General features: G+C 53.9%; 4 protein-coding genes across 17 annotated transcripts in view; all 4 read right to left on the bottom strand.

The window, feature by feature from the left end:
* Nucleotides 1–90: 90 nt before the first annotated feature.
* On the bottom strand, nucleotides 91–4,805 carry riok3 (RIO kinase 3 (yeast)). 2 transcript variants are annotated; one of them, XM_061805068.1, is made up of 13 exons: nucleotides 4,156–4,805; nucleotides 3,284–3,402; nucleotides 2,635–2,756; nucleotides 2,373–2,480; nucleotides 2,178–2,287; nucleotides 1,887–2,030; nucleotides 1,689–1,816; nucleotides 1,431–1,613; nucleotides 1,119–1,278; nucleotides 948–1,028; nucleotides 734–823; nucleotides 561–674; nucleotides 91–405 (listed from the first exon to the last, which is right to left on the bottom strand). In XM_061805068.1, exons 1-13 carry the CDS (start codon nucleotides 4,189–4,191, stop codon nucleotides 298–300), a joined length of 1,503 nt encoding a protein of 500 aa, XP_061661052.1. In that variant the 5' UTR covers nucleotides 4,192–4,805; the 3' UTR covers nucleotides 91–297. The 2 variants fall into 2 exon arrangements, with proteins under 2 accessions (XP_061661052.1, XP_061661051.1); XM_061805067.1 differs by having other exon boundaries at nucleotides 2,635–2,777; nucleotides 4,156–4,804.
* Nucleotides 4,806–5,215: 410 nt separating this feature from the next.
* Nucleotides 5,216–17,941, bottom strand: LOC133492613 (aspartyl/asparaginyl beta-hydroxylase-like). 7 transcript variants are annotated; one of them, XM_061805062.1, is made up of 25 exons: nucleotides 16,521–17,548; nucleotides 16,402–16,443; nucleotides 15,521–15,691; nucleotides 14,921–14,989; nucleotides 11,173–11,223; nucleotides 10,555–10,650; nucleotides 10,448–10,483; nucleotides 10,314–10,358; nucleotides 10,124–10,156; nucleotides 10,019–10,051; nucleotides 9,890–9,952; nucleotides 9,740–9,799; nucleotides 9,452–9,535; nucleotides 9,343–9,384; nucleotides 9,197–9,282; nucleotides 9,019–9,105; nucleotides 8,719–8,869; nucleotides 8,232–8,368; nucleotides 8,074–8,172; nucleotides 7,911–8,000; nucleotides 7,317–7,454; nucleotides 7,110–7,245; nucleotides 6,948–7,039; nucleotides 6,652–6,785; nucleotides 5,216–5,415 (listed from the first exon to the last, which is right to left on the bottom strand). In XM_061805062.1, the coding sequence occupies exons 1-25, from the start codon at nucleotides 16,585–16,587 to the stop codon at nucleotides 5,370–5,372; spliced, it is 2,088 nt and encodes a 695-aa protein (XP_061661046.1). In that variant the 5' UTR covers nucleotides 16,588–17,548; the 3' UTR covers nucleotides 5,216–5,369. The 7 variants fall into 7 exon arrangements, with proteins under 7 accessions (XP_061661046.1, XP_061661047.1, XP_061661042.1 ...); XM_061805063.1 differs by having other exon boundaries at nucleotides 5,216–5,412; XM_061805058.1 differs by lacking the exon at nucleotides 5,216–5,415 and adding an exon at nucleotides 5,425–6,201 and having other exon boundaries at nucleotides 16,521–17,390.
* On the bottom strand, nucleotides 11,232–13,320 carry LOC133492616 (uncharacterized abhydrolase domain-containing protein DDB_G0269086-like). The gene has a single exon (XM_061805069.1). It carries the CDS (start codon nucleotides 12,783–12,785, stop codon nucleotides 12,324–12,326), a length of 462 nt encoding a protein of 153 aa, XP_061661053.1. The 5' UTR covers nucleotides 12,786–13,320; the 3' UTR covers nucleotides 11,232–12,323.
* A 714-nt stretch (nucleotides 17,942–18,655) lies between the features above and the next one.
* Nucleotides 18,656–24,648, bottom strand: part of LOC133492611 (sodium channel protein type 4 subunit alpha B-like) — a 51,901-nt gene continuing 45,908 nt past the window's right edge. For 6 of the 7 annotated variants that reach the window (XM_061805053.1, XM_061805050.1, XM_061805051.1 and 3 more), the window contains 5 exons: nucleotides 24,187–24,240; nucleotides 23,974–24,115; nucleotides 23,577–23,677; nucleotides 22,710–22,980; nucleotides 18,656–22,307 (listed from right to left, as the gene is read on the bottom strand). In XM_061805053.1, the coding sequence (XP_061661037.1) occupies nucleotides 21,040–22,307; nucleotides 22,710–22,980; nucleotides 23,577–23,677; nucleotides 23,974–24,115; nucleotides 24,187–24,240 (1,836 nt within the window). In that variant the 3' untranslated portion in view covers nucleotides 18,656–21,039. The remainder of the gene's footprint in view (nucleotides 22,308–22,709; nucleotides 22,981–23,576; nucleotides 23,678–23,973; nucleotides 24,116–24,186; nucleotides 24,241–24,648) is intronic. The other variant, XM_061805057.1, reaches the window with a different exon arrangement.

Genomic DNA, 24,648 nt, shown 5'->3' with positions numbered 1-24,648 from the left:
TTCCCGTAAGAATACGTCACCACGGCCGCCGTGCGTCTTGTTCAAATTTGAATCGGAAACAAATTTGTTTCAGTTGTGAGCGCATCTTTTATTTTCAGTTCCGTCCGTCGGTCTTCCTCATCACAAAGTACACGCGAGGAACACGCTGCCCCCCCAAGCCTGAGCGTGACCATAACGGGAAAAGCGTCAAATGCGCCCGGCGCCGGGGGAGCGAGGTGAGCGGGCGGGGCCTTTCGGAGGCGGCGTCGACGCGGCGGCGATGGAGCCAGAGAAACAAAGCGAGGGCGAGGCGGCGGGCTAGTCGTCGGCGTCCGCCTCTAACGGAGGGTCCTCCGCCTCCAGGGCGAACGCTTTCTTTCCTCGCCGCTGCACGTGGTCCTCGTTGCGCTTCTCCAACGCCACGATCTGAAAAACACAAACGTGCTCGTCGGACGGGGAGGAGGAGCGCAAAAGCGCCGCGTGACCCCCTTTTAAGACCAGACTTTGACCAACTGAAACAAAATGCCCGATTGGCTCGACCTAACGACGACCTATAATTGGACATTTTAGTTGAGCGTTACCTGGGCAACGAACTCCGCCTCGTTTCCCGCACCGACGGGAATGTCGAGTCCCGACACGGCGTTGAAAAGCTCGAAGACGCTCAAGGCCTCGCTCACTCCTCGCTTCTGGAAGAACTACACACACGTACACACAGTTGTGCGGCTGTCACTGCGCCTGTGCGCGTGCTTGTTACCGTGGAAACGTTCCTGCAGTCCCGGAAGAGGAACTCCAGGGCGTGGGGGTGAGTCGGCTCCACCGATTGGCTCACGTCGATCAACCACACCTGGAAAAGCGGGGAGAGCATTTGTGACCCAAGTGGGGGGGGGGGGGGGGGGGGGTGATGAAGAATTTGGGACAAAGGGGGAAAAACTACATTTCAAAATGAGACAAGAAGGCGAGTTGCTCACCTTTTGTTGATGCCACAACATGTTGTACTCGCTGAGGTCGGCGTGGACCAAGCGACACTCGGTGTACAGCGTCTGCATCATCTGCGCGACATCGGGTGGATTTTTTTTTTTCTTCTTCTTCTTCTTTCGGGGGGGGGGGGGGGGGGGGGTCGTCCGTGCGTGCGTACGTACGTGCAAAACCTGTTGGAAGGCCTCCTTCATGTCATCGCGGCTCAGCACCACGTCCTTGAGTTTGGGCGCGGGGACGTGGTCTCGCCCGACGAAGGACATGACCAGGATGTGCTTCCTCAGCAGGACCACGTCCGGGCACGGGATGGCCGCCGCCTTCATCCTACACGCAAACGTGGCCGAGAAAGTCATAACACGCGAGGTTTTTGTGTCCTTCTTCGCGAATTTGGCCAGTTTTCCACCGATGTGGCTTGTGAATGAAGGGACGGAAGTGATTTTTTTTTTTTTTTTTTTTCCCCCCCCCCTCTCCTCTACCTGCTGAGGTTGTGCATCTCCTTCTCGGCCCACAAGTGGATGATCTTGCGGGGGTTGAGTTTGGTGAAGCGGTCGACGAAGCGGTAGTCGTCCTTGATGTAGCGGTCCCGGTTCCTGAACTCGTTGAGGGTGGTCTTGAACACCTTGAGGACCACCTCGTCCGGGACGGGCCGCTCGTCCAGGCTGCGCGCAAACACGAGCGGGTTGAGCACATCTGCGGCGCGGCAGCCGAGGCGGTCGGCCGGCCGACCGACCGACCTTCCCCCGTTGGCGTGGAAGACCGCCGACTCCTTTCCGGTGCTGATGCAGCCGTTGATGCTGTCCAGCACGCCGGCGTTGACCATCTTGTACATCAGAAGACGAGTGCGGGGGTCCACCGCTTGCTCCTGATGGCAAAAGACAAGCGAGGAAGCATTTTGGCTTTGCCTTTCCTAACATCCACAAAAGGCGACGCACGGCGGTGGAGTGCTCCTTCTTTTCGTGCAGCCGGGCGCTTCGCCGCTGCTCGCTGGCGCAGTGCTGCTTGAGAGCGTTGAAGACCTGATTGGACAGCTTGAGGTCCATGCCCAGACCGTCGCCGACCTGCACCTCGGGGGCGAACTCCACACAAAAACAAAAACAACAATAAATACACACACGCCAACAACTTCCTGTGCGTCTACAGTGTGTCAAATGTTTTCTTTTGAATGATGACGCCCAATCGACCCCCCCCCGTCCCCCCCACGGCGACGATGCAAAGCGCCTTACGTTGTCCATGCGCGCCGTGTTCTTCCTGCCACAGGCGACGGCGTCGTGCTTGGTGGTGATATTTTTGCCTTTCCCGGCGAAACCTCTTCTGGGGGCAGTCTGGGGCTTGGCTGGGGGGGGGGGGGGGGGGGGGGGGGGGGGGGGATATGTGCAAATTGAGAGCGCGAGGTCTTTGCGGCGTCGCAGTGGCGTTACCTGCCCTGTAGGGGTCGTCTCTGGTGTCCTGCCAGTCCACCTCGTCCTCGGAGCTGTCGCTGTCCTCGTAAGGATGAACCATGCGGAAGTTCTCGAAGGAGATGGACACTAGAACACACGTTTTCGTCGTCTCGTCAAGTGTTCAGTGAGGTGCGGAAGCTACGAGTGAAGCGCCAGCCCGCGTCTCCATCAATAAACTTTAAGCCTTCATCTGAATATGAAGCGCATTTGGTTGTCGCTAAGCGGCGGCGGCCTGCGCTACCTTTACTGTCTCCGTTGAACTTCTTCTCCTCTCGACGCAGCTGATCGTCGAACTCTCGGTCAAACTGCATCTGAAGCATCTGCGCCAGCATCAAGTCGCTAGTCGTGTCCGCCGCGTCGTCGCTGGGCAACATAGACGGCGAGCTGAATAACGACATCATCAGAATCGGCGAGTGAGCGCGGACGGACGACATTGGAAGAAGGCTGCGGCCGACGCGCGTACGACGTCGCGATCATCTGGGCATGGATTTTGATTTTTCGTCCACGGTCAACGTTGCCTTTTAACATTATTTTCAAGTAAAAACAAAGCAAGACGTGAAAATACAGATTTACTGGCTGAATTTATCTTTAGATTGACGCCAACCATGTACGCACGATTTCTAGCGCCGGCGTGAGTCGAGTGCCCGAGGGAAACGCAATGCATCATGGGAACGATTGAGGTCCCCCCCTAGCCAATGGGAGAGCCGCCACACAAACCAAGATGCAGGACGTTTCCGTTCGGGGGAATTTGGCGGGGTGCGAATCCAGAGCCTATTTTTTTTCCTTTCGCAATCAAAATTTTTTGTTAGTAGAGGCGTTTCTAAGTCGAGATACCGTACCGCACTTCTGTATTAATACATATCTGAGAGCATAAGAACACGGCAACTGACCTGCTGGGGCTGGAAGCGTTGCCGTCGTCTTCTTGCAGCTGCCTGGCCAGCTGCTCGCTCATCACATCCGCCAGGGAGCACGTCGCCGCCGTCGTCCCCGTCGTGGCGCCCCACGGGCTCTGAAGGGAGGAAGGAAGGGAGGGAGAGAAGGTCGTTCAACTCCCAACATTTCAAATTTGGCTTCTTTTTAGAATGTGGTAAGAATGGGGAAAGATGGAAGACCGTGCGGACCGCCACGAGGTTCACTGTGTGACCTTGATTTGGCCAAGGCACATGTTTTATATTTCAAAAAAAAAAAAAATCTCATGGCGCACCGACAAGGTAAACTGCTGGGAAATAATGGAGGCGCCCGTAAATGATGTACATCCTTGCATGTAAGAAAAGAGCATTTATTTGTTCCGTCTGTCACTCGACATCGCTGACACGGTCAGATGAAAAAGATGTTTCATAAATGACACTTTTGTGAGCAATGAAGTGAATTTTGGCCTGGTTGGTGACCACTGGTGGGGTCGTGGGTTCAAAGTTCAACCAGAAACCAGTTTGGGCAGTCTGGCCTTCAGCGACGCACGAGAACGTCGCCACAAAACAATGCCGGGCACGCCCATCCGCGCACTTTTTAAGTTAACTAATATACCGTCAAACAAGAATTAAGTACAACTGGATCGTTGACGCCTCGGCGTTCAAATGCCGATGACGTGCATGATGGAGGCCATCTTGGCTGCCATTCCAAAACTGTTCAAATAGTTGTTGTTTTTTTTGTGGGGGGGGGGGGGGGGGGAGGGTTCTCTCCAAGCTAGCAGGCTTCAAAATATTGTTCTGTTGGACAAAAATGTCATTTTAAAAGGACAAATTTCAAAGTAAAGCACGCTTACCTTGGGCGTGTGAGCAGCGACTCCACTTTGGTCCATGATTTTTTATTTTATTTTTTTTTTTGATTGAATGCGAACTGAAAGGCGGCTAACGAAGAAGCTAAGCGGCTAATCGCGAGACCAACACAAAAGTGGAAATAAAACGAGCGCAAACAACTTGAGAAGCAAAACCAAATGTTGGGACGGCACCAGCGACACTTAAAGGACGACTTGGACGAGCTCGTCGCAACTCAGCGTGCGTGACCAGTGAACGAGTGACGGGAAAGAGAAAGACGGAAACAACCTTGGATTCACCGGAAGTGCGCTCGCACACCTACACGGTCAAATGGAGCGCGATGACGCCGCAACCCCTTAAAACATTCAAACAACAACAAAAAAAAAGACAGCACATCACCGAGTGTGTTAATAGTTCAGTTATCAGTTACCATACATTCGAGCATTCGGCCGTAAGTGTGTGTGTGTGTGTGGGGGGGGGGGGCGTTAAACGCGACTTTTAAAATGTACCACTTAACCACTCGGAGAGCCAAAAGGCTAGATATAATGAGATCTAACGAGATGTAAAATGAAGTATGAAAACCTCCGCGTCCTTATTGATGGGCGATTTGACTGAACATTAACCTTTCCCGGTCGCGTCATGGAGCTTCATTGTGAAAGTGTGGCTCGGAAGTGTTACGTAGCCAAATTGTGACGGCATATCCGCCCCCTTTTTTTTTTTTGACCCCTCCCCTCTTATCGAGTCTGAGACGTTGCATTTTGCTGCTTTTCATTTTTGTCTTCTTGTATTTGGTGTGTATTACATATATGGCACTGCACCTGACCACATTAGTAATATCGGCTTTTATCATACATAATTCGAGGAGCATCATTGTAGGACAGCTTTTTGCATTTATTTCATCCATTCAGTCAGTGCACGTATTGATAGCGTTTATGGAAAACACTTTGAACATTTATTCCATACCTTACGAGTGCACTCAATTGTCCTCACCGGAGAGATAATTTAGTGTACCAGCAAAATGGTTGAAATGTCTCATAGTGATTTTTGTTTTTCGAAGGCCAACCAGGACAGAGTAGATGAGTTATTTATTTCTTAACTACTAACTCAATACTGGTAGAAGAAGTACTTTACTAGTGAGGCAAGTTTTTACTTTAGTCGGCGTTTGGAGCTCCCGATCGCTTCTGACATCCGTCACGCAGCAAATGGCAAAATGTCATCGTTTTCACGGAACTTCTTTCAAGATTGTGGAGTTGACGTAACACCGTCTGCTGATGTTAGGACAAAAAAAAAAAACAAAACTTCTGGCGCTCATTATTACACACTGCACAAAGTCAACCAGTCACCGTTCATCCGGCGGCTATTACATAATCGTAATCGTAAGGCGTGACACTCCCGACAGAAAATTGCTTTTGGGCATTTCTATTTCTATCCATTTTGGTTACATTTGAAAGGCGATTGGCTCTCTCTGGTTGTGTGTCATCCTTCATTTTTTTTTCCCATTTAATATTGAAAATAAACAAATACAATTCAAATTCAAAACACATTTTAGTGAAGCAATATAAGAAAATAAAAACCCGCTCAATCGATACGCGATGACTCGAGAATGTAAATGCTCGGCGGGCCGAACATAAAGAAGAGAAGGGCCCGCCGGGGTTCCCCGGGCCTGACTTTGCCCACCCTCGGCTAGAGACAAAAATGAAGCAACGACGACGACGACAAAAAAAAAAATAAATAAAAAAATGCAGCACTCTTTTCTGGGGTTCTTTTTAATAAAAATAGAATCTCTTGTGACGTTTGCAGCAATCGTACAGTCGGTCGTGTCCAAGTGGAGGTTTTGCTCAGATGGAGCGGCGTCAGTCCAAAGCGCGCGCGGCCTTCGGCCTTCGACCTTACGCCGCCCGAGCTAGATGGCGCTGAGCGTCTGCCTCTGGTACGCCGTCAGCTGCGGGTGCCACACGTCCACGATGAAGATGAGGCGCGACGTGGCGGCGTCCTGCCAGACTTCGTGCTCGAAAGAGTCGTCGAAGATCAACACTTTGCCCTCCTGCCACTCCCTGGCGCCGCCGCCGCCGCAAGCACACGGAGACAAATGCTCGTTCCACTGGATTTTGCTCAGGTGGCATGCAATCAACGTACTCTCCACGAGCGGGCGGGAACCCTTCAGCGGCGTGCGAAGGTCGAAAGAATCGAGGCTCGCAATGCAAAAACTCCACGACCGGTCCAAACTAACTCACCCGAGTTAAGATTTATCGGGTGTTTCTGGACCTTTTTCCACCGCTTTCAAGCTCATTTCTACTCGACAGAAGCTTGCAACTTTTTTTTTTTTTTCGCAGCGCAACGTCCGCCTCGGCAGAGCGAGACGACGAGCGTCCGCCTTCGCCGGGGAACCGAACCGGCCGCGGACGCCGTATTCGAATGACACCTTTTGTTTAATGTTATGCCAGTTCATAAATGGAGAACGGGCCGCCGGAGTCAACGTGGACTTTCGCTGTGGACTGACTGACCTGGTCCGGTCCGTGCACCTGATGCGGCATCCGTCTTCGGGAACGACGAGGCCGAGGTGCATCCTCAGTCGGCAGTTGGTGGGGCCCGTGTGGGGCCACACGTGCGTGCCCGGCTGCATCGCCGAAAACTTGATCTACGCGCCCGCAAAGGAGCCTCGTTAAGTCCACGACGACGACAAAGCGGCGACCGGTCGTTAGCCCGACGTTTCACAATTTGTTCCTTTGAGTGACATTTTCTTTGGCGGGTGAGGGTGCCGGGGGACCAAATAAAAATCGAGGTGGGCTCTCTTGCGTACCTGCCCTCGCTTGCAGCCGGTGGCTTCAGGGAATCTCTCCAGCAGCGAGCAGGTCTTCGGGACAGCCTGACAGGACGCGGCGGATTTCTTCCCTGAACGCAAACGAAGCGCGTCAGCCCCGATCGAGCAAGCGAGGACGAGCGGCGCCCGCGAGTCCCGAACCTTGCTGCCAGAGCGTGTACTGGCCCCACTCGCCTTTCTCCCTCAGGTTCTCCTCCTCGGGTACGAAGTGTCCCGTGTTTCGGTCCATCACGGCCAGGGCCTCGTCCCTGATCGTCTTCCAGTTCTTCTCCAGCGCCTGAACGCAAACCCCGCCGTTCGGTCCCGGCCGGGAAACGGACCCTCGTAAATCTTGCCCGCTTGTCCTACCTTGACCAGTTCGGTGTATCCCGTCTCGTTCGGAGTCCACCAGGGCTGCGCCTTGAGCCCGTCCACGTTGTACAGGGACCTCTGCCACACGGACGCAAAGTGCCCTCGCTCGTGGCCCACCTGGTACCAGTGGTACGCCTGAGTGGGAGGGGGGGGACGCCGTACTGCTAAGCATATCGTCGCGTGACACTTGACTGTCGAGCGTGAAAATGCTAAAAAGCTAGCGGACAAGGATGAGGTGTGTTGAAGAAAATGTAGCAAAATCTGGTGAAATTTGGGTGCTTACATATTACATACTTCATTCAAATAATTGTAATTCACCAGAATGTACCTCGACTGTAAAATGTAAAAAAAAAAAAAACACCTGAATTTAACGTGACAAAGAAACACATTTCGCTCAATCTCTCTCAGCCACGTTGTAAGGGGCGTGGCCTCCCTGTGAGTGTTTTCATTTTGCATTTGTGCCTTTGAATCGATGCTAACAATTTGCATCGGGCTCGCCTTGATTTCGTGACTTCACGCACTCACTTTTGATTTTTGAATACGCGGAAATGTGCCGTCATTGTGTCGGCTTCACGCCCGCGCGGTACTCACGCTGCGGTCTCCGACTCTCTGCAGCGCGTCGCCCAGGTGGAAGTAGAAGCGTCCGTCGTCGGTTCCGGGCTCTCCGGACTCCAGGCCCTCCTGCGCGTTCAAAGGGCGGCGGCCGTCACTCACGGGAAGCGAACGCCCGACCGAGACGCCTTGGTCCGCTCACCTTCAGGTACGGAATGCTCTCTGCGACCTTGTTCTCAGACTTCAAGATGAAGCCGTAGTGAACTTTGGCAAAGCCGTCGGCGGGGGCAACCGCCAGGACCTAAAGATGGCGCCGGTGAGACAGCAGAAGAGGAAGCAGCAGCAGAAGAAGTCGCTCACCTCCTCGTAGACCTTCTTGGCGCCTTTGTTGTCGCCTAGCAACAGGTAGGCCACTCCCAGGTCGTTCTTCAGACCGACGTCTTCCGGAAAGGTCCGCACCAGCCTCTCCAGGGTGGCCACGGCGCCCCGCATGCGGCCTGACGCACGTTTACGTTTACAAGCCGCGTCGGCGGCATTGGATGGGGCGGAGCCGCCCCGTGAACCAAGAAACTTCAAAAACGTTTTCTCATTCACTTGTAACGCAAACTTTGAAATGATCTTCATTTAGGATGCGGGTGAGCAATAAAGCGTCAGGCGGGTATTGCGAATGAAGACGACGTCACCAATTTTGATTTTGATATTTCGCGGTTTCCGCCCCTCGAACGGACTCGTCGGAGAAACGTTACCAGACGATGGGGCGGAATTCACGCCGGCCACAAATTCGGGTTTCCCCACGTTCGCCACATCCGACACGGCGGTTACGCGACGTGAAAACTTGCGCGGTTACCCAGGAACTGCTGGCGCTCGGCTCGCCTCTTGAGGGCCGCCCTCACCAGGTCGGGCGTGGCGCCCGGAAGCTCCGCCGCGTCTCTGTAGCTGCTGATGGCCTTCTGCAAGATGTCGTTGCTGCGCTGCTTCTCGGCCAGGTCGTCCTCCGCCTGCGCTGAGTGCAGCGTAATCCCCCGCCGGTGTGACAGTATATCTCTCGCCATTCGTCATACGAATGTTTACGGGTAGAAGTCATGCGTTTGAAAAGGCGGCAACGTCCCTTGACGGAAAACGGCGCGGAGGTCCTCAAACTACGCACCTGGGCCTTCCCGTAGTGAGCGCGGGGACTCTGCGGGTGGCGCTGGACCAAAGTCTCGAAGGCTCGCAGCGCCGCCTCCACTTTGCCCTGGCGCACAACAGACCAACACCAGCGGATTGGAAGGCAACGCGAAGCCACGCGAGCCCCTCCCCTCGCGTCGCGTCCCCCCCTGGCGCACTTTCTTGCGGAGCTTCTCGGCGGCGTCCACTTCAGCTTTGATGCTTCTGTCCAAGTCGTTGAGCAGTTTTGCTTTCTTCTTCTTGGCTGGAGGACAAAGGCCAGCTCCAGAGAAAGCTTTGCGGCGACTCGGCAAACGTCACGTACCTTTGTCTCGGCTCTTCTCCGCAGACGTGCGCTCGGATGCTCCTACGCCACGCAGGAGAAAATGTCACATTTTCATCAGCTCTGAGCAGACGCGCGTCGGCATCCTCACCCTGGGCGGCGACGCCACTTTCTCGAGCGGGCTCACTCCGCGCTCGGGCCGGCTCAGGATGCTCCTCCGCCTGCGCGGGAGATTCTGGCGCGCGAAACAAACAAACATTGAACCTCAGTCGTCCGTCGCGGGCCATCGCTTGCTGCCCGCTGAGGCCTTTCCGTCGGGGGCGATGCAAGTCTCAATTTGGAATGGTGGAAGCATCTCAACACGCACGACTGCCTAATTACGGCCGACTATAATTATGAAAATGACTCCCCGCAGCGTCAATCACGTTGGCGGGTTCACCTGCGGGGGGGCTGCCGCTTTCGCTCCGCCCTTCTACCGGCGGCGCCGCCACCGATGGATCTGACGCGCAAAAAGAATTTACATTAAAATACACAAACGTATCTAATCTGGATCGGTTAAAAAAAAAAAAAGGCAACGAAAGCAAGTGACCTTCTTCTTGTGTCAACTCGGAGCTCGTCAAATCTCGCGCAGATTCCGCTTCCTCCACCAAGACTGGAAGCGCAAAACCGCAACGCTTAAAAAGCAGCACGTGGCGGCGTTGAGCGACGACATCCTCACCGCCGCTGGTGTCGATCGCGTCCGCGTCCTCCCCTGAGAGAAACCGAGTCCAGACTCGGTGACGGAAGATGACAAAGACGGCACGAAATCAAAGTTTCTACACACCCCCGAGATGCTCCGAGCCTCCGCGAGGATCGTCTGCAACACAAATTGGATGGCTTGAGAACGCAACGCCGCTGGCCCATTTCCAGCCTTTTGTCGGCACCCGCGCAAACGATTTTGGCTTTTGTGACAATGTGATGACGCGGAATCCGACAAGATTGCGTTTGGACCGCGGCAATCTTTAAGAACTCACCTGCCACAAAGTCGTCTTCCACGAACGCAGGCAGCGCAACGGCAGCTGCGGGACGGACAAGCGGCGGCAAATGTTTTGAGCGCAAAGAGGACGCGACGACGTTGGCGGCGTGGACCGACGAGCGCAGGACGCACCTTGGATTTGGGAGTCCACGTCCTCGGCTTCAGAACCTGCCGCACGCATACGCAAACGCACACCAAGTAGGTGACGACAAGTTGCCAAAAACGGTCGACGTGCACACCTGTTGACGACTTCTCTGGCGAGCTCCGCCCCGGACGCTCGTCCTCCGCCGGCGCCGACGCCGCTCGTCGATGGGCCGGCTGCTCCCGGGCGGGTTCTAGTGCGTGAAAAACGCAAAATCCCTCTGGAAAGACGCTCGGGTCTCACGTCGCTCAAGTACACAACCCGACGCGCGCTCGGCCTTCTTTCCGTCGACCCGCCGACGCAGGAGAGGCGATGACAATAAACGCCCTTCAAATTCCGACGGGCCGACGTTGCTCAGCATCTTCGCATTTGGCTTCTAGCCTAAAGCAAATAACGTTTGTTTTTGTGTATTTGGGCAATTTGCCCTTGCGCCGAGCTCATTTTTTCCCAGCGTTCATTTCTAACATATTACATCAAACTAATTTGTAACAATGTCATTGAAAAAAAAAAAATACCGACTTCTTAAAACGATCTTCAGGCTTACTGCAAATAGTGGCAGAACCGTCTTCCAATACATTCGCTAGCTACAAATCGACCCATTTTGTGTGTTGTTTCAACGTGATTTTCTTCTGCGCTATTGTAAGAAATGAAGAAAAAAAATCTTCCAAAACGTGAAACGCCAGCCGGCACGCGAGCGTCCGGGGGCGCTCGTCACCTTGGGCTCCGTCTTGGGGCGGCTGGGCCCGGCTCGTCCTTTCCGGCGGACCTGTCGGGAGGCGACAACGTGACAAGACACAAACGGCTCAACGTCAGCGTCACGCGCGGCAACCTGGCGTCGAACTTGCAACCGGAAGGCGCTTGACGGCAAACGTTCTTTTTTCAAAACCGCAACGCGAAGCCTTTTCCCGTTTGTGTTTTTTTTTTTTTTCTTTTTTTAATTGTCACGGTATCTTATGGGCCATCCATTCCCACAACATTAAAAAAAAAAAAAAAACATAATTAGAGTTGCAAATCAATTATTGTAGTAATCGGATAGTCAGTAAAAATTGGATGAATCAGCTGTTTAAAAAAAAAAAAAAATCACCCCTTCTTTGCATTGCAAATGAACATAAAACTTGATTATAAAGATCCTGAATCAGTTATCGCTCTGAAAAGCAATGTTGGAAAATTTGGGGGAAATAAAACGCGAGGCGAGAAAAGATGCGGAAATTTGGGAAATGATTTATCAACGATCAAAATCAGATGAGTGATCGAGTGATTGTGTTACCTCGAAAAAAAATGTAAGACAAAAGACAGAAGAAGACAACAGCTTTATTTGACGTTTTATTTTACGTTTGCCACATTGGTGATAAATGTGTTCTGTAAAAGGAGATGGAGGCGGAGCTTACAGTGCACAAATTCACACGGGAGGAGCTTAGAAAAGTTGCAAGAGAAAATTGAAGGCGGTCGGGCTGCCGTCGTCGCTGCCTTTCCTGTCACGGGAAAGCTGCAACGCGCGGCTGACGACGTTCTCCGAAAAGTCGAGATCAGATGAAATCGCATCTTATTTGCTTTCCGTAACTCTGGCCAGGCCCATTTTACAAACTACAAAAAAGGTGATTTTGGTAGTTTTGCAATTTGGGGGAAGGAAGGTCACAAGTGCCCAAATACATCCTTTCACGTTGAAGATTCTTCACGCGAGCGGATCTGTGTCTGAGCCGTCAGGTCCAACTTTTGGTGGACATTTTTTGTCACGTGGCTGTATTTTGTCCAGCATTTTCAAACTCGCCAGCGTCACGAGGGACCGGGGAACAATTCCAAAGCTGCCCGCCGTCTCACTGGAGACAAACGGGAAAATAATAATAAGCCCACCACGACGGGAGGCATCTACTTCTTCTTCTCCCTCCTGACGGGACGTCGACTTTTCTCGCCCAGAGCCAGACCGGCGTCGGGACGTTCCGCTTCGGCCTCGTCGTGGGAAAGACGCAGGGCGAGCTCCTCCTCCCCGTCCTCCGCCGTCTCCCCCTCTCGGCTTTCCGGTTCTCGGTCCGTCGGCCCTTTTTCCGCCCCCGCGGCCATCTTCTCCTTTTCCTTCCTTTCCTCGAGCCGTCGCCGCTCTTCCGCCGCGTTCTCGGAAGCGAGCGTCCGCGGCTCCGCCCTCTCTTGCTCCGCGCTTTCCAAGGCCATCTTTTCCCTCTCCACTTCCATCCTCTTCTTCTCCACCGCCACCCTCTCCCTTTCCAGCGCCAACTTCTCCTTCTCCAGCTCGAGCGTTTCCCGGGCCACCTCCAGCGTCTTCATCTTCAGCCGCCAGGCCGCCGCCTCCTCCTCGCCGAGGAGCGTTTTCATCTCCGAGAGGGCGACGCGGGCGACCCTCCTGGCCTCCGTCTCCTCGTCCGCGGCGCCGAGTTCGTCTCGCGGGGCGGAGCGCAACGCGTCGTCTCCCGTCGGAACTTCTAAAGTCGGAATATAGTCGGCATCGAGGCGTCGTGCCGCGGCCGGTTAGGGACACGGCAAACGAGGAAGAGTTAGAAGAGCGGCCAAAGCTACAGTCGGGGGGGGGGGGGGGGGGGTCAAACTCATGCCAGACGTGTTAGCAAAGTTGACACACGGATGCGGGGGCAGTTTTTGTACCTGGGCTGCCGTCCTCCCTCAGTCTCGTTTCTTCTGGGATCTCGTCTGAGACGCCGAAGGGGACAGAAAAAAAAAACCGACGCGGGGGTTCCGCTCAGATGCCGACCTCGCATCGCCCGCTCGCGCACATGCCAACTCGACCTTCGTCCGCTTCCCGGAGGGCTTGGCAAGCACGCACATGCGAACCCCCCGCGCTGTTAGCGTCAGAACAAAATCTTCATCTTGACGTTTGGAGTTAATGAACACGATTTCACAGCTTTTCGTGGGAGAACTTCAATGACACACTTGATGACTTTTCAACTTTTTGGAAGGGTTCAAATATGAGCACGCAACACAAAGTCAACGCGGGGTCCTTAAATTGCACCGAGGCCGCAGCAAGCGGACGCCGGCGTCGGCCGGTCGGGTCCCGACACGACATGCGGGGAGCACACGCCACGCCGGCGCCGGTACCTCTTCTGAACGCCTGCTTCCTGCGGGAACCTTTCAACTTCCTGTCATCTGAAGCCACAAAGAGCACAGAGCGTTCGTCAGTGACGGCAAAGGCCGAAGGTCGCGTTTGACTTCCGTGTCGGTCGCATCAATGCGCAACTCCAAAACACACACACAAAAAAAAAAAAAAAAAAATCAAGATCGATAAAAACAGAGGCAGCCAAGCGCACCCGTGATGACGACAACGTACGCCGCGCGTGGAGCGCGACAAACTTCTTTTCAGGTGAACTTTTGGGTATGGAAAACATTCAAGCGTTTGGGGGAAGCCGAGCGTGACTTTTTGTGGCTTCGACCGCGTCGAGCTGCCCTTGAGCAAGATGGAGTGGCTAAAAAGATGCTCAGGCGACAGCGGGCGGCGGGTTCCATTGAAGGCACGCACAAAAATAAAATCGAGTGCTGCCAATGTTGAAATGATTGAAAATGGTTTTTTTTTTCCTTTTCTGTCCATCCGGCGTGTCCTCCATCAGGTCCTCAGTTCTGCTTGCTTCCTGTCCTCCTATTGGTCCTGAAGGTCCAGTATGACCCCTTTGACTTCCACGTCATCCGCGTAAGAAGCGCCGCCCCCCTGACGCACCCCGGCCGCCTTTGCCTTCGCCTCTTCCTCGCCGTCTTCGTCGTCCTCCTCCTCCTCGTCGTCGTCGTCCCGCCGTACCGGCGCTCCGACGACGTCGTGGAGGAAGGCGAAGAAGCCGTACATCCAATCGGAGCCTTCCTCCGCCAAAATATTTACAACCTCCTCAAGAGACTTGCCCGGCCCACTACCGTCGCCGCCTTTGGTCAGGCCTGATGAGAAAAGAGAAGGGGGCGGGGGCAAGATGGCGAGATGGAACGCAACGGAAAAACAAGAGGACATGAAACAAGGAAGGCGTGACGGATCAAGCCGGTCATCAAAGGGTGGCGGTGAGGATGATGATGACGATGGAGGGGAGAGAAGAAAACGCATTAAAGTCGTCGTCCGGGCGGCCGACAAGCTGGACTTCCTGTTTCGGCATCACTCAGTCATTGGACTTCCTGTTTGCGCGGCAACAAAACATTTTCTCTCCAAAGCGGTCGGCTCACCCGCCTCGCCGTCCTCGTTCGTCGCCATGCGCGCCGCGATTGGCCGCCGGCCAACGAGGGGAAGCGCGACGGAATACGGACGGAGCCGCTAAGTTGGGACTTGCGGAAAAATGCTGTGACCGAGGCGGGTCCTTGTTGCTTTTGCGGCGCGGGTGAAACGTTTGCGTTTAAAGAGACCGCCGAGGATGGGCCGCGACGCAAGCGCCAGCTCGACACTCCCCTCGGGTCATCTTTCGGACCTCGGAAACCTTCACAAGGCGGAGACGCGAGCGGAAAAGGCAAAAACGTGAGCGGGGACTTGCCGAGCAGGACTTTGGCATCTTCCGCGTCAAAGTCGCCGTCGCCGTCCGCGTCGTACGCCGTCAGCTTGCCTGCAGCGGGAAAAGGACAAGAAGGGGGAGGCGCTTGAACCGCGGGGGAGGTCGAGCGGGCAAAATCCGAGGGAGGCAACTTTCAACGCGAACGTTCCGTTGGGGGGGGGGGTTTGGGGTCCTGATACAAACAAACAATCTCAGGCGACATTTCTTCTTTTCCATTGATTTCAATTCAACTGGACTACGTTCTCCTGTTCACTTTAACTTGACGTTGATGACGATAAATGGAATTGAATTTGAGTTGATTTTTAACATCATCAAACCATCCATCCATCCATCATAGAAATTCATTCAATTCCCACCTTGTTATTTTATTTTATTGTGATAATGAAGTTTGGGAAATTTAAGCTCCCATCAGGAAAATTGCAAGTTTTTTTACTCTTATTTTGACGGAGGATCGCAGACATCGGAGGATTTGGACAATTTTACCTTGAAGAAGATCTCTCGACAAACGGATGATGAAGAGACAATCAAGTGCAAGTCTCCGAATCGGGACCGGACACAAATACGGCGTCGCCCCCCACTCACCGAGGACGCCGTCGTAGTCGACGATGTCGAAGTAGACGACGGCCACCGAGCTCCAAACGCCCAACAGCGCCAGCACGGCCAACCAGGTGAACGCCGAGTAGCCCGGCTGGGCTCCCGCCGCCGTCTTGCCGCTCTTGCTGCCCGACGGCGGCGGCGGCGACGACTTTGCCTCTGGGGACGAGACGGAACGCAACAAACACGGCAGCCGTTAAACCTTTTTACTCATCACTTTGAAGTTCTTGTTCAAAACGCAGCCGGTGCTGCCCTGCCCTCCCTCTCATCGGATGAGAACTTTCAAAATATTCACTTGCGTGACAACGGGAAATTTGGCCCTTATTTGTTTGTTTGACATTTTCTTTTGTCAAACGAGCAGGAGGAAAAACGACAAAAATCAGAAATCAAACTTTTTTTTTTTTTGCAAGAGACGCAACGGAACCGGACCACATTTGAGGCCCCGGACCGCCGGCCAGTCTTTCAATGTGCACGTTCGTGCGTGTTTTGGGAAGGCGGCCGACAAAATCTCACACCAACATGCAAACAAACGCCACACAGGAAAGGCCAAGACGTAATTCAAACCCAAAAGCGCCGAGTGGACGTGCCAACCGCTCGGCCGCAAATGTCGACCGATTAATCTCAATGGACAAGTTAAAGTCCGGGCCCAACTTTGTTACATAACGCATCAAAGTGCGCGCACGCACGTTAGTCAGGGCGGGGGGCGCTCTTTGCGAGCGTCCCGAGCGGCGGAGGTCAAAGCGACCCTGGGACACCAGAAAGGGGGAGGGGGGGGGGCGGCAGCTGCCCCTCGCGACCAGCTGAGAGGTTCCGACGTTCAAGGTTAGGACGCGGCACAGCCGGCGGAGCGAAGCCGGGTTGCCACCCACCGGAAAGCGGAGGAGTCGCGGCCTCCTCCGCACGGTCGCCTCCTGGCGGAAGAAAGTCGCTTGAGTTGCAGCGCAAGAGGCCAAGCCAGAATCCAGTTCAAAGGTCAAGCAGATCCTACCCGTCTCCTCGCTTACGATCGGCTCCTCCCCGTCTTCCGGGGCGTCGTCGTGGCGGCGGGGCCGCATGGAGCAAACGTTCACGGCCGGCGGTCAAAGCGAGGCGTCCGATTCTTCGCCGGTCGCGCGGCGGACGACAAGCGACCGAGAGCGGAAGCGCCGGGACTGCGGGCGAGTTCGACGTCGGCACGGACGTCCCGCCGCCTCGGACCAATCGGTAGGTCGGGAACCCGACGCCCGCTATTCTTAGAGCCCGCGAAGCACGCGGCGCTGCGCGCCAGATGCCACAGAGGACAAAAGTCAGGCAAACGACCTTGACGGCCGCTTGTACTCGATCATTTATAGAATTTCAAGGCTGCCACGTAGACCGGGAAAAAGAATCAACGCTACTTGCAGCCCAAGATTTGGTCGGCCTTGCTCGTGTTGAATCAGGACTCAGTTGGACTGTCTTGTCCCTGCAAACACGAGCAAGTTACACCTTCAAACTGAGTAGCGCCTTTCTGCAGGCTTAAGCAGGACCACTGCGAGCTCCAAATGGGCTTGCGCTTCACCACAAATGACGGCGAATTTCCTCGGTGTGACGCGAACGATTCGCTTCACTTTTTCAGTCAAGTGTTTGTAACTGCACAATTGGGGAAGTGCATCCAAAGGGCTCAAGCAAGACGCTACGAAGGAAAAGGCTTAGCCAAGAAATGTCGTGCCCAAAAAAAATGTATCTCAGCGGTATATGAAATTAGCCGCAACTAAGGGGCTTCCCTCCAACACGATCCTAATGTCACTTGACTGATTTCGGGAATCTCGAGTCAGCAAATCGTGGAATCGTTCCGCGCCGTGACGCTTCCGGAGCGAGCAAGATGGAGGACGCCAAACCCAAAGCGGTTCTGGCCGGGAGTGAACACGGACGTGTGCACGACATGATTCGGAACACTTTCGAGGAAAATGGTGACGCCCGGTTAGCCTCGGGACGTGCGAAACGCGCTCACAGCACTTTGAATCCCACAAACGCGCGATAATGTGGCTCGAGTTCTGGTTTGTTGCGTGACGTCTTCGCAATAAAATGCGGAGCGGGTCAGGGACAACGGTCAAAACATTTCGGACGCTCGCGGCTGAGCTGCTCAGACTTGTTCGCTAGTAAAAAAAAAAACCACACACACAACACAAACCTTTTGGAGAAGGCGTTTTAGGACTTTTCTTCGGGGCCATTGCGTCGACAAGTCACCAGAAACCTTTTTTTGTTTTGTTTTTTTTTTTAAACGAGTGAGCAGCAAGCTGAGCCAAGGCCGACTTAGTTTGATTTATGTTCGTTGGTTGGCGGTGGACGAGCGAGGATGGATGGATGAAGTCGCTGCTAGCTTCCTAGCTAGCGAGCTAGCAGGGAGACCGGGGATGCTCCGCACGAGCGATTCTGATTGGCCACGCGCTCAACCAATCTGTGATGCGAACGAGTCTGTTGGGCGGAAGTAACTGGGCGCTCCAAAGGCTTTGAGCCAATCGCGTTGGTGGAAATCTTCCCAACTGTTAAAATAAATAAATAAATTAAAAAAAAACGTGTCAAGAGAAGAGGTGACGCCATCTGGGTCGGATCAGAATCTGGATTTCTCACCCGAATCACATCATTAACCTTTCAAATGGCTACAGCTGGGATCTCAACGTGGTTGAGTTTGGATGCGAACGCATTCACTTGTATCTGCAAAACACATGTTGCTTTTAAAAAGCACAAAATTGTATGATAGACGTGCACGATCACGTTTTATTTCATGCAATCCAATCCAAACTCGATGTACTAATGTGAAAGATTGGAATGATTATTACTAGCACATATACAATTCAAAATTGTAATCTTGAACTCCCCTCAGAGGTCTGTGTAATTCTTGTTAATAGCCTAATCGATGCATCATACATTGAGCGTTCAAACAAAAAAAACCGATACGCGATTGCGCCAGGTCACCACAAGATGGCGGTGTAGTATCGTGATAAAGGGATGTACTCACAATCGAAATGTTCCGTTTTATACCCCCCCCCCCCAAAAAAAAAACAAAACAAAAACTGCATGTGTATTGTGCAAACGTAAATGTTGAATAAAATGCGCCTCAACAAGACGGATCAAGTATAAAACACGATCACGCATTGGTCGGGCTTGCGTCTGCTTTATTCATCGCAGGATGTTGTTTTAAATAGACATTTATTTGCAAAATACTAAAGAGTATTACAACTCAAAGTACTAAAAAGTGTACATAGTTATTGTAGTCATCATCATGAATATTGTTTGTAAAACACCAGGGCGGGGGGGGGGTGGTCACTGAGGCACAACTTTCTCCTTCTTCACACCAAAGTTTTTGTTTTACTGGCAAAAAAAAAAAAAAAAGTCTGAACAAAACGTTTTGCTTTAATCCGTTTCCGCCTGTCACTGCAAGTTTTTTTCGTGGAGATACTGATGAGAAAATGGCGGCGGGACGGAAGACTCCGCCTCCGAGGTGAGCTCCTTCCCCGACGACGCCAGTATGGAACCGGTTTTGCACCAGTCGTGAGCCAACATCGGCAGTTTTCGACCCACGCGACTGTGCGAATCCGGTGTCGACCCAGTATAGCTCTCGTCTTGAACGTCGATCCGGCGCGACAACTGCGGCGAACTGGTACAAATCGGTCGGCTCGCTGCCGCTGTTTGCGGTCGTCCTCGTGTCGGAACGTTCCCGTCCGATCTCTCGTCGCTTCAAGACGGCGAAGCAGCCAAAAGGGAAACGAAGGCGGGGAGGCGTACCGCCCTCGTCCCGCCGCACCCCCGTCGGCTACTCGTGACGTTGTCAATCAGCCCTTAGACAAAAGTCAAGCCATTGGGCTCCCAACGAATGAATGTGCTTTTATTTGATGAAATGTTTTCGCTTTTGGACTCTTCAGCATTTGATTGACTGACTCAAGAATAACAGCTTTCATCGGGCCCACCGAGCGGTGACATCAAGAGATTTGCATATCATATTTCTACGGATTCATGTCGGCTGAAGAGCTCAAAGGTGATGTGCAATACGTTTACAGTTTTTTTTTTTTTTGGATGAACACCTGTGTCCACTATGCTGCTGTATTTTAACACGGCGGTATTTTCAGGTAGCCGCGGTTGTCGCGTCGGGTTGGGTCGTACTTTCCGCTTCACGGTGTAAAAAATGGACTAGCGCAGAGTCCGAACCGTTAGTTTGAAATTCAAATGTGGCCGTTTGGCAAGTGCTGATCCGAAGCTCCTCCTCAAATGTGCCATAGAAATATCAGCGCTTATTCTTAGATGGACGTACGCCACGGGAGGCGCCTTTGTTTGGCCGTTTTCAAAATGCCAATCAGAAGCCACCTGAGGGACCGCGGCGAGTGTGCTATTGCTACTGGAAGGAGCCCTTCAGCGTCACGGCGGCGGCAGAACCAAGTCCGGGTTCCTTTTATTTCTGCCCTCAAGGGGGGGGACCACACCGGCGCCGGGTCCGAGCTTGTGCATTTGCCGTTTTGCCATCCCAAGGTCCTGAAAGCGAGAAGGTTTTCGGGCCGAGCGTTTATTGCTGCTCACGCTTTTGTCTTTTTTTTTTTTTTCACGTTTCTTCAGTGCAAAAAAAATAAGTGTCCGAGTGTTCGTAGAAAAGCAACAAGATAAAAGCGGGGGGTGTGTGGGGGGGGGGAGTCACCTTTGAAATAAATAAAGATGTCGACAAACGTGACGTTTCTTTGGGAGGAACCTGTTAAACAGATACCAGATGTACAGTCTCCATCTTCTCCTGTGCAAATTTGTTTGGAATGAAACGGCCATCAAGGAAAAAACGGGACCATTTTTTTTTTGTTGGCTTTGACCTCACCGCCAAAGACAAGAATTCCCTTTTCCAGCGTACGCGTGGCGAAAAAAAAAAAAGAGAGAGAAGCGAGTTCTTGTCAGAACAATAACGGCGTCGACCACACGCCGGTGAATGTTTTTGCTGATTGTCGTCTTCTCGTCTGTCGTCTACTTTGGTCGTCCGTCAAACGTAAATGACGACGCGCGACGAGGACAAAAATTCACGTCGACGTTTGACAACGGTTGTCAAACGTCGCCCAGCTTCGCTTCCTGCCACCCGGCCAACGACTGAGTGGGAAAATGTCAATACAGTGATGGGAAGCCTAAAAAAATTCTTCCATCGGAGTGTCGCACGGCTCCAAAGAGGAAATCTTTTTTTCCCCTCATCAAATCACGCCCCGCAAAAAAAAAAAAAAAAGTTACAGCTATGAAAAAACTTTCATCAAAGTTGAACTTTTACAAACAAAACCTATGCTAAGCTCACCTTGCTTATTTGCACTCGCAAGCTAACACTTTTAATGCCGCTAACGCAGTCAACGGGAGTTCCGGGCCAATAGGAGACGTGACGGATACGGTCGTCGGGGCGTGGGGGGGTGGGGTGGGGGGCGGGGGGGCTTACAAGAAGCCGCTGCAGTTACGGGAGCATCCAGCAGGGGCCAGGAAGTACCGAGAAGTCACCGCACTTATTACGTTGAGGCTTTTCTGGCGCCCCCTCGTGGTCACTTTTGCCTCCTCCACGTTTGGCGTCGCTGCTCCGACGGCGCGGCGTCCCGTACGTCGGTCTCCGCGGGGGCTCGCGTCACGCTGTCGTAGGAGGACGGCGGCGGCGACGACGACGACGACGACGACGCCGCCGCCGCCGCCTCGGAGTGCTCGGTCCCGGCCGGCCCGGACCCGTAGTTCTGGCGTATCATGGCGGCGATCAGGCCTTCCTTCTCGGGCGCCTCCTCCTCGCCGTCGGCCTCCTCGCCCCCGGCCCGGCCAGGCCCCCGGCGCGGCGTGGTGATCCGGCGGTAGAGGTAGGAGGCGGCCTTCACCTGGCGCCGCACCAGATGTCGGCGGTAACAGCGCTGGATGACGGCGGCCGACACGTCCTCCTGCTTGCGGCGCAGCGTGGTGGTGATGGGCTCGTAGGAGATCTTGGACGGGTTGGCCATCATGAACTTCTCCTCCATCTGCTGCTTGAGGGCGTCCATCTCGCCCGACTCGCCCAGGACGCGCTTGGTGAAGGCGAAGAGGATGTCCAGGCAGTGGATCTTGTCGCCGCTCACCATGGGCAGGTCCATGGAGATCAGCTTGATCTTGTTGGGCTTGCCGATGCGCAGCGGCTCCGACAGCGAGTCGGCGAAGTCGGACAGCTTGGCGTACTCGATGAACTGCGTGGCCTCCGGGTCGAACTTCTCCCAGACCTCGTAGAACATCTCAAAGTCGTCCTCGCTCAGCGGTTCCGTGCTCTCCTCGGTGGCCACGCTGAAGTTCTCCAGGATGATGGCGATGTACATGTTGACCACGATGAGGAAGGAGATGATGATGTAGGTGACGAAGAAGGCGATGCCCACCGACGGGTTGCCGCAGTCGCCGCGCTGGCCGGTGCCCGTGTGCGGCACGTGCGGGTCGCACTCCTCGGGCGAGTTGTTGAGGATGGGGCTGAGGAGGCCGTCCCAGCCCGCCGACGTGGTGATCTGGAACAGGCAGATCATGCTGTTGCCGAAGGTCTCGAAGTTGAACATGTCGTCGATGCCCGCCTGCCGCTTGACGTAGGCGAAGTTGGCCATCCCGAAGATGGCGTAGATGAACATGACCAGGAAGAGCAGCAGGCCGATGTTGAAGAGGGCCGGCAGCGACATCATCAGGGCGAACAGCAGCGTGCGGATGCCCTTGGCGCCGCGGATCAGCCGCAGGATGCGGCCGATGCGCGCCAGCCGGATCACGCGGAACAGCGTCGGCGACACGAAGTACTTCTCGATGATGTCGGCCAGCACGATGCCTGAAACAGAGCAGCGCGCGTTCAAGACGGCCGGCGGTCGACCCGCCGCGTGCGCCGACCCCCCCACCACCCCCCCGCGCGGTCGGGGTAGCGGGTCAATCGCGTTTGATTTGTCTCCGGGGTCCCGCCCCGCCAGCGTTGATTGCCGCCGTTACCTTCACCTCCCCCAGGCGCACGCACACACACACACACACACCTGATCACAAACGGCGACGGCGAAATTGACCGCTGAGCTGTGGCGTTCGTGTGCGTGTCTGGCGTGTCGGGTGACCAAACGAGGCCCGACCTTGGTGAGCGTGGGGGGGGGGGGCCCCCATCCCGACTGTCACTTTGTCAACAGATAACTGTCACGGCGACACGAACGCGTTTAGGGCACAAAAGCAAAGGCGAGCAAACGCGTACCGACGATGGAGAGGATGACGACCACGAAGTCGAAGATGTTCCATCCCACGGTGAAGAAGTAGCAGCGCAGCGCCACGATCTTCAGCATGCACTCGGCGGTGAAGACCACGATGAAGGCCACGTTGACGTTGTTGAGGACGCGCTCCATCTGCGACGACTGCTCGTCCGTCTCCACCATCATGGTGATCATGTTGAGCAGGATCAGCACCATGATGATGATGTCGAACGCCTGCTTGGCCACCACGTCGAAGAAGAAGCCCTGGACTTGGTTCTGCGCGGCGGGGGAGAGGAAGGAAGGAAGGAAGGAAGGCGTCGGTCAGTCCGTCGGCACGCTTTTGCTTTGTTTGGTAACTGCGCAAAAACGCTCGGAATGTGGCCTTTGCAAGCATTTTTTGCTACCAAACGGCTTTTTTTTGTTTGTTAAACAAATTGTCTTTCCTATCTTTAAAGTCGAAATCTACTTAATCATTTTTTTGGGGCACCCCATATGTCATATGATAAGGCGACATACACGATGGACACGCATAACGGCCCTCAAATGTAAATCTTGACTCCGATGCCCGTAAATTCCCTCGTAACGAAGATAAGGACATTCAAACCAAACATTCCGCTCGGTCTTCAAGTCAAACAAAGACTATAAGGACAAAGTCAAAAGTTGTGAATGCTATTCATATCTTTGTGGTTGGAAGCGTTAAGGGACCGAAGAAGAAGTAAGTGTATTCATAACGGTTCCTATGTGACGGTGAGTCTGTCTACCTGTGTTGCTGCACCATTAGACTATGATTTTCTTCAAAGATGCTAAAATTGCACCCATCTACGTGAGCAGTTATGATGGCAACGCTGTCGAGAAAGGAGTCGTGGCGCTACCAAAGGTCGGGGGATGGGCTTCTGGGGTTTCTTGGAGCCCAGCTTCTTCATGGCGTTGTAATATTTCTTCTGCTCCTCCGTCATGAAGATGTCCTGGCCTCCTAAGTGCGAGACACACCAGCCACCGCGACGTTATTTTCGGACAGCCCACGCCCGCACACACACACACACACACACACGAGTCGGGCAAAAATTCTCATCTAATTTGCGCCCCAATTCTTATAGAAAATGCAAAATGCAATTTTTTTTTTTTCCTCACATGACTTCCGCCTCCTTAAGGCCGACGCTTGCAATCGGTCACGTTTGAGACAAAAACGCAACGGCACGTGGCCAGAGGGAAGCGATGGCGAGGGTCGCCCTTGAAAATTGCTCACGGCTAAAGCGGACAAGCGTGAACTTATCTTCCTCTTCTGCTGGTTGAAGTTGTCGATGATGACGCCGATGAAGAGGTTGAGGGTGAAGAAGGAGCCGAAGATGATGAAGATGACGAAGTAGAGGTACATGTAGAGGTTGACCTCCTTGATGGGCTGCTCGTCCACCTGCGCCCACATCGGCACTTCCTGACAAGACGATGACATCATCGCCGCGATTTGTCGGCGGCGTGACTTACGGCTCGCGAGTCCACCGCCGCGTACATGATCTCCATCCAGCCCTTGAACGTGGCCTTCACAAAAACAAAAAGAGCGTCGGCCTTGCAAGTCGTCACCGGTAGGCGAACGTTAGTCAGGGTTTCATAGCTGTAACTGGGCTGAAATGCGTCGGACGAGGATTCAACTTTTAAACGAAGGTTAGGAACCGGCTTCGGGGCGCAAAACCGAAGGCCGAGGGAGCGGCTCGTCTGGCCGGTCGCCGCGGAGACAGCCGTCAACGGGTCCTTTTATGGACTTCCTTCCGCCGACAAACTTTCCAGAGAGAAGAGGGGCGGTCGCCACGGCGACGGGCCAAACACGGCGCGACGGCGAGCTGCTCGTCGCCATGACAACGCCACTCGTTCAACTTGGGAATCGACGCGTTCTCCCTCTTTTCTCCTCCAACTTCCTGTTTGTCTTCTCCTCCCTCCATCCATCCTTCC

Source organism: Syngnathoides biaculeatus, chromosome 19 (genome assembly GCF_019802595.1).
Source record: "Syngnathoides biaculeatus isolate LvHL_M chromosome 19, ASM1980259v1, whole genome shotgun sequence".
NCBI lineage: Eukaryota > Metazoa > Chordata > Actinopteri > Syngnathiformes > Syngnathidae > Syngnathoides > Syngnathoides biaculeatus.
This window is presented reverse-complemented; position numbering and strand designations above follow the sequence as displayed.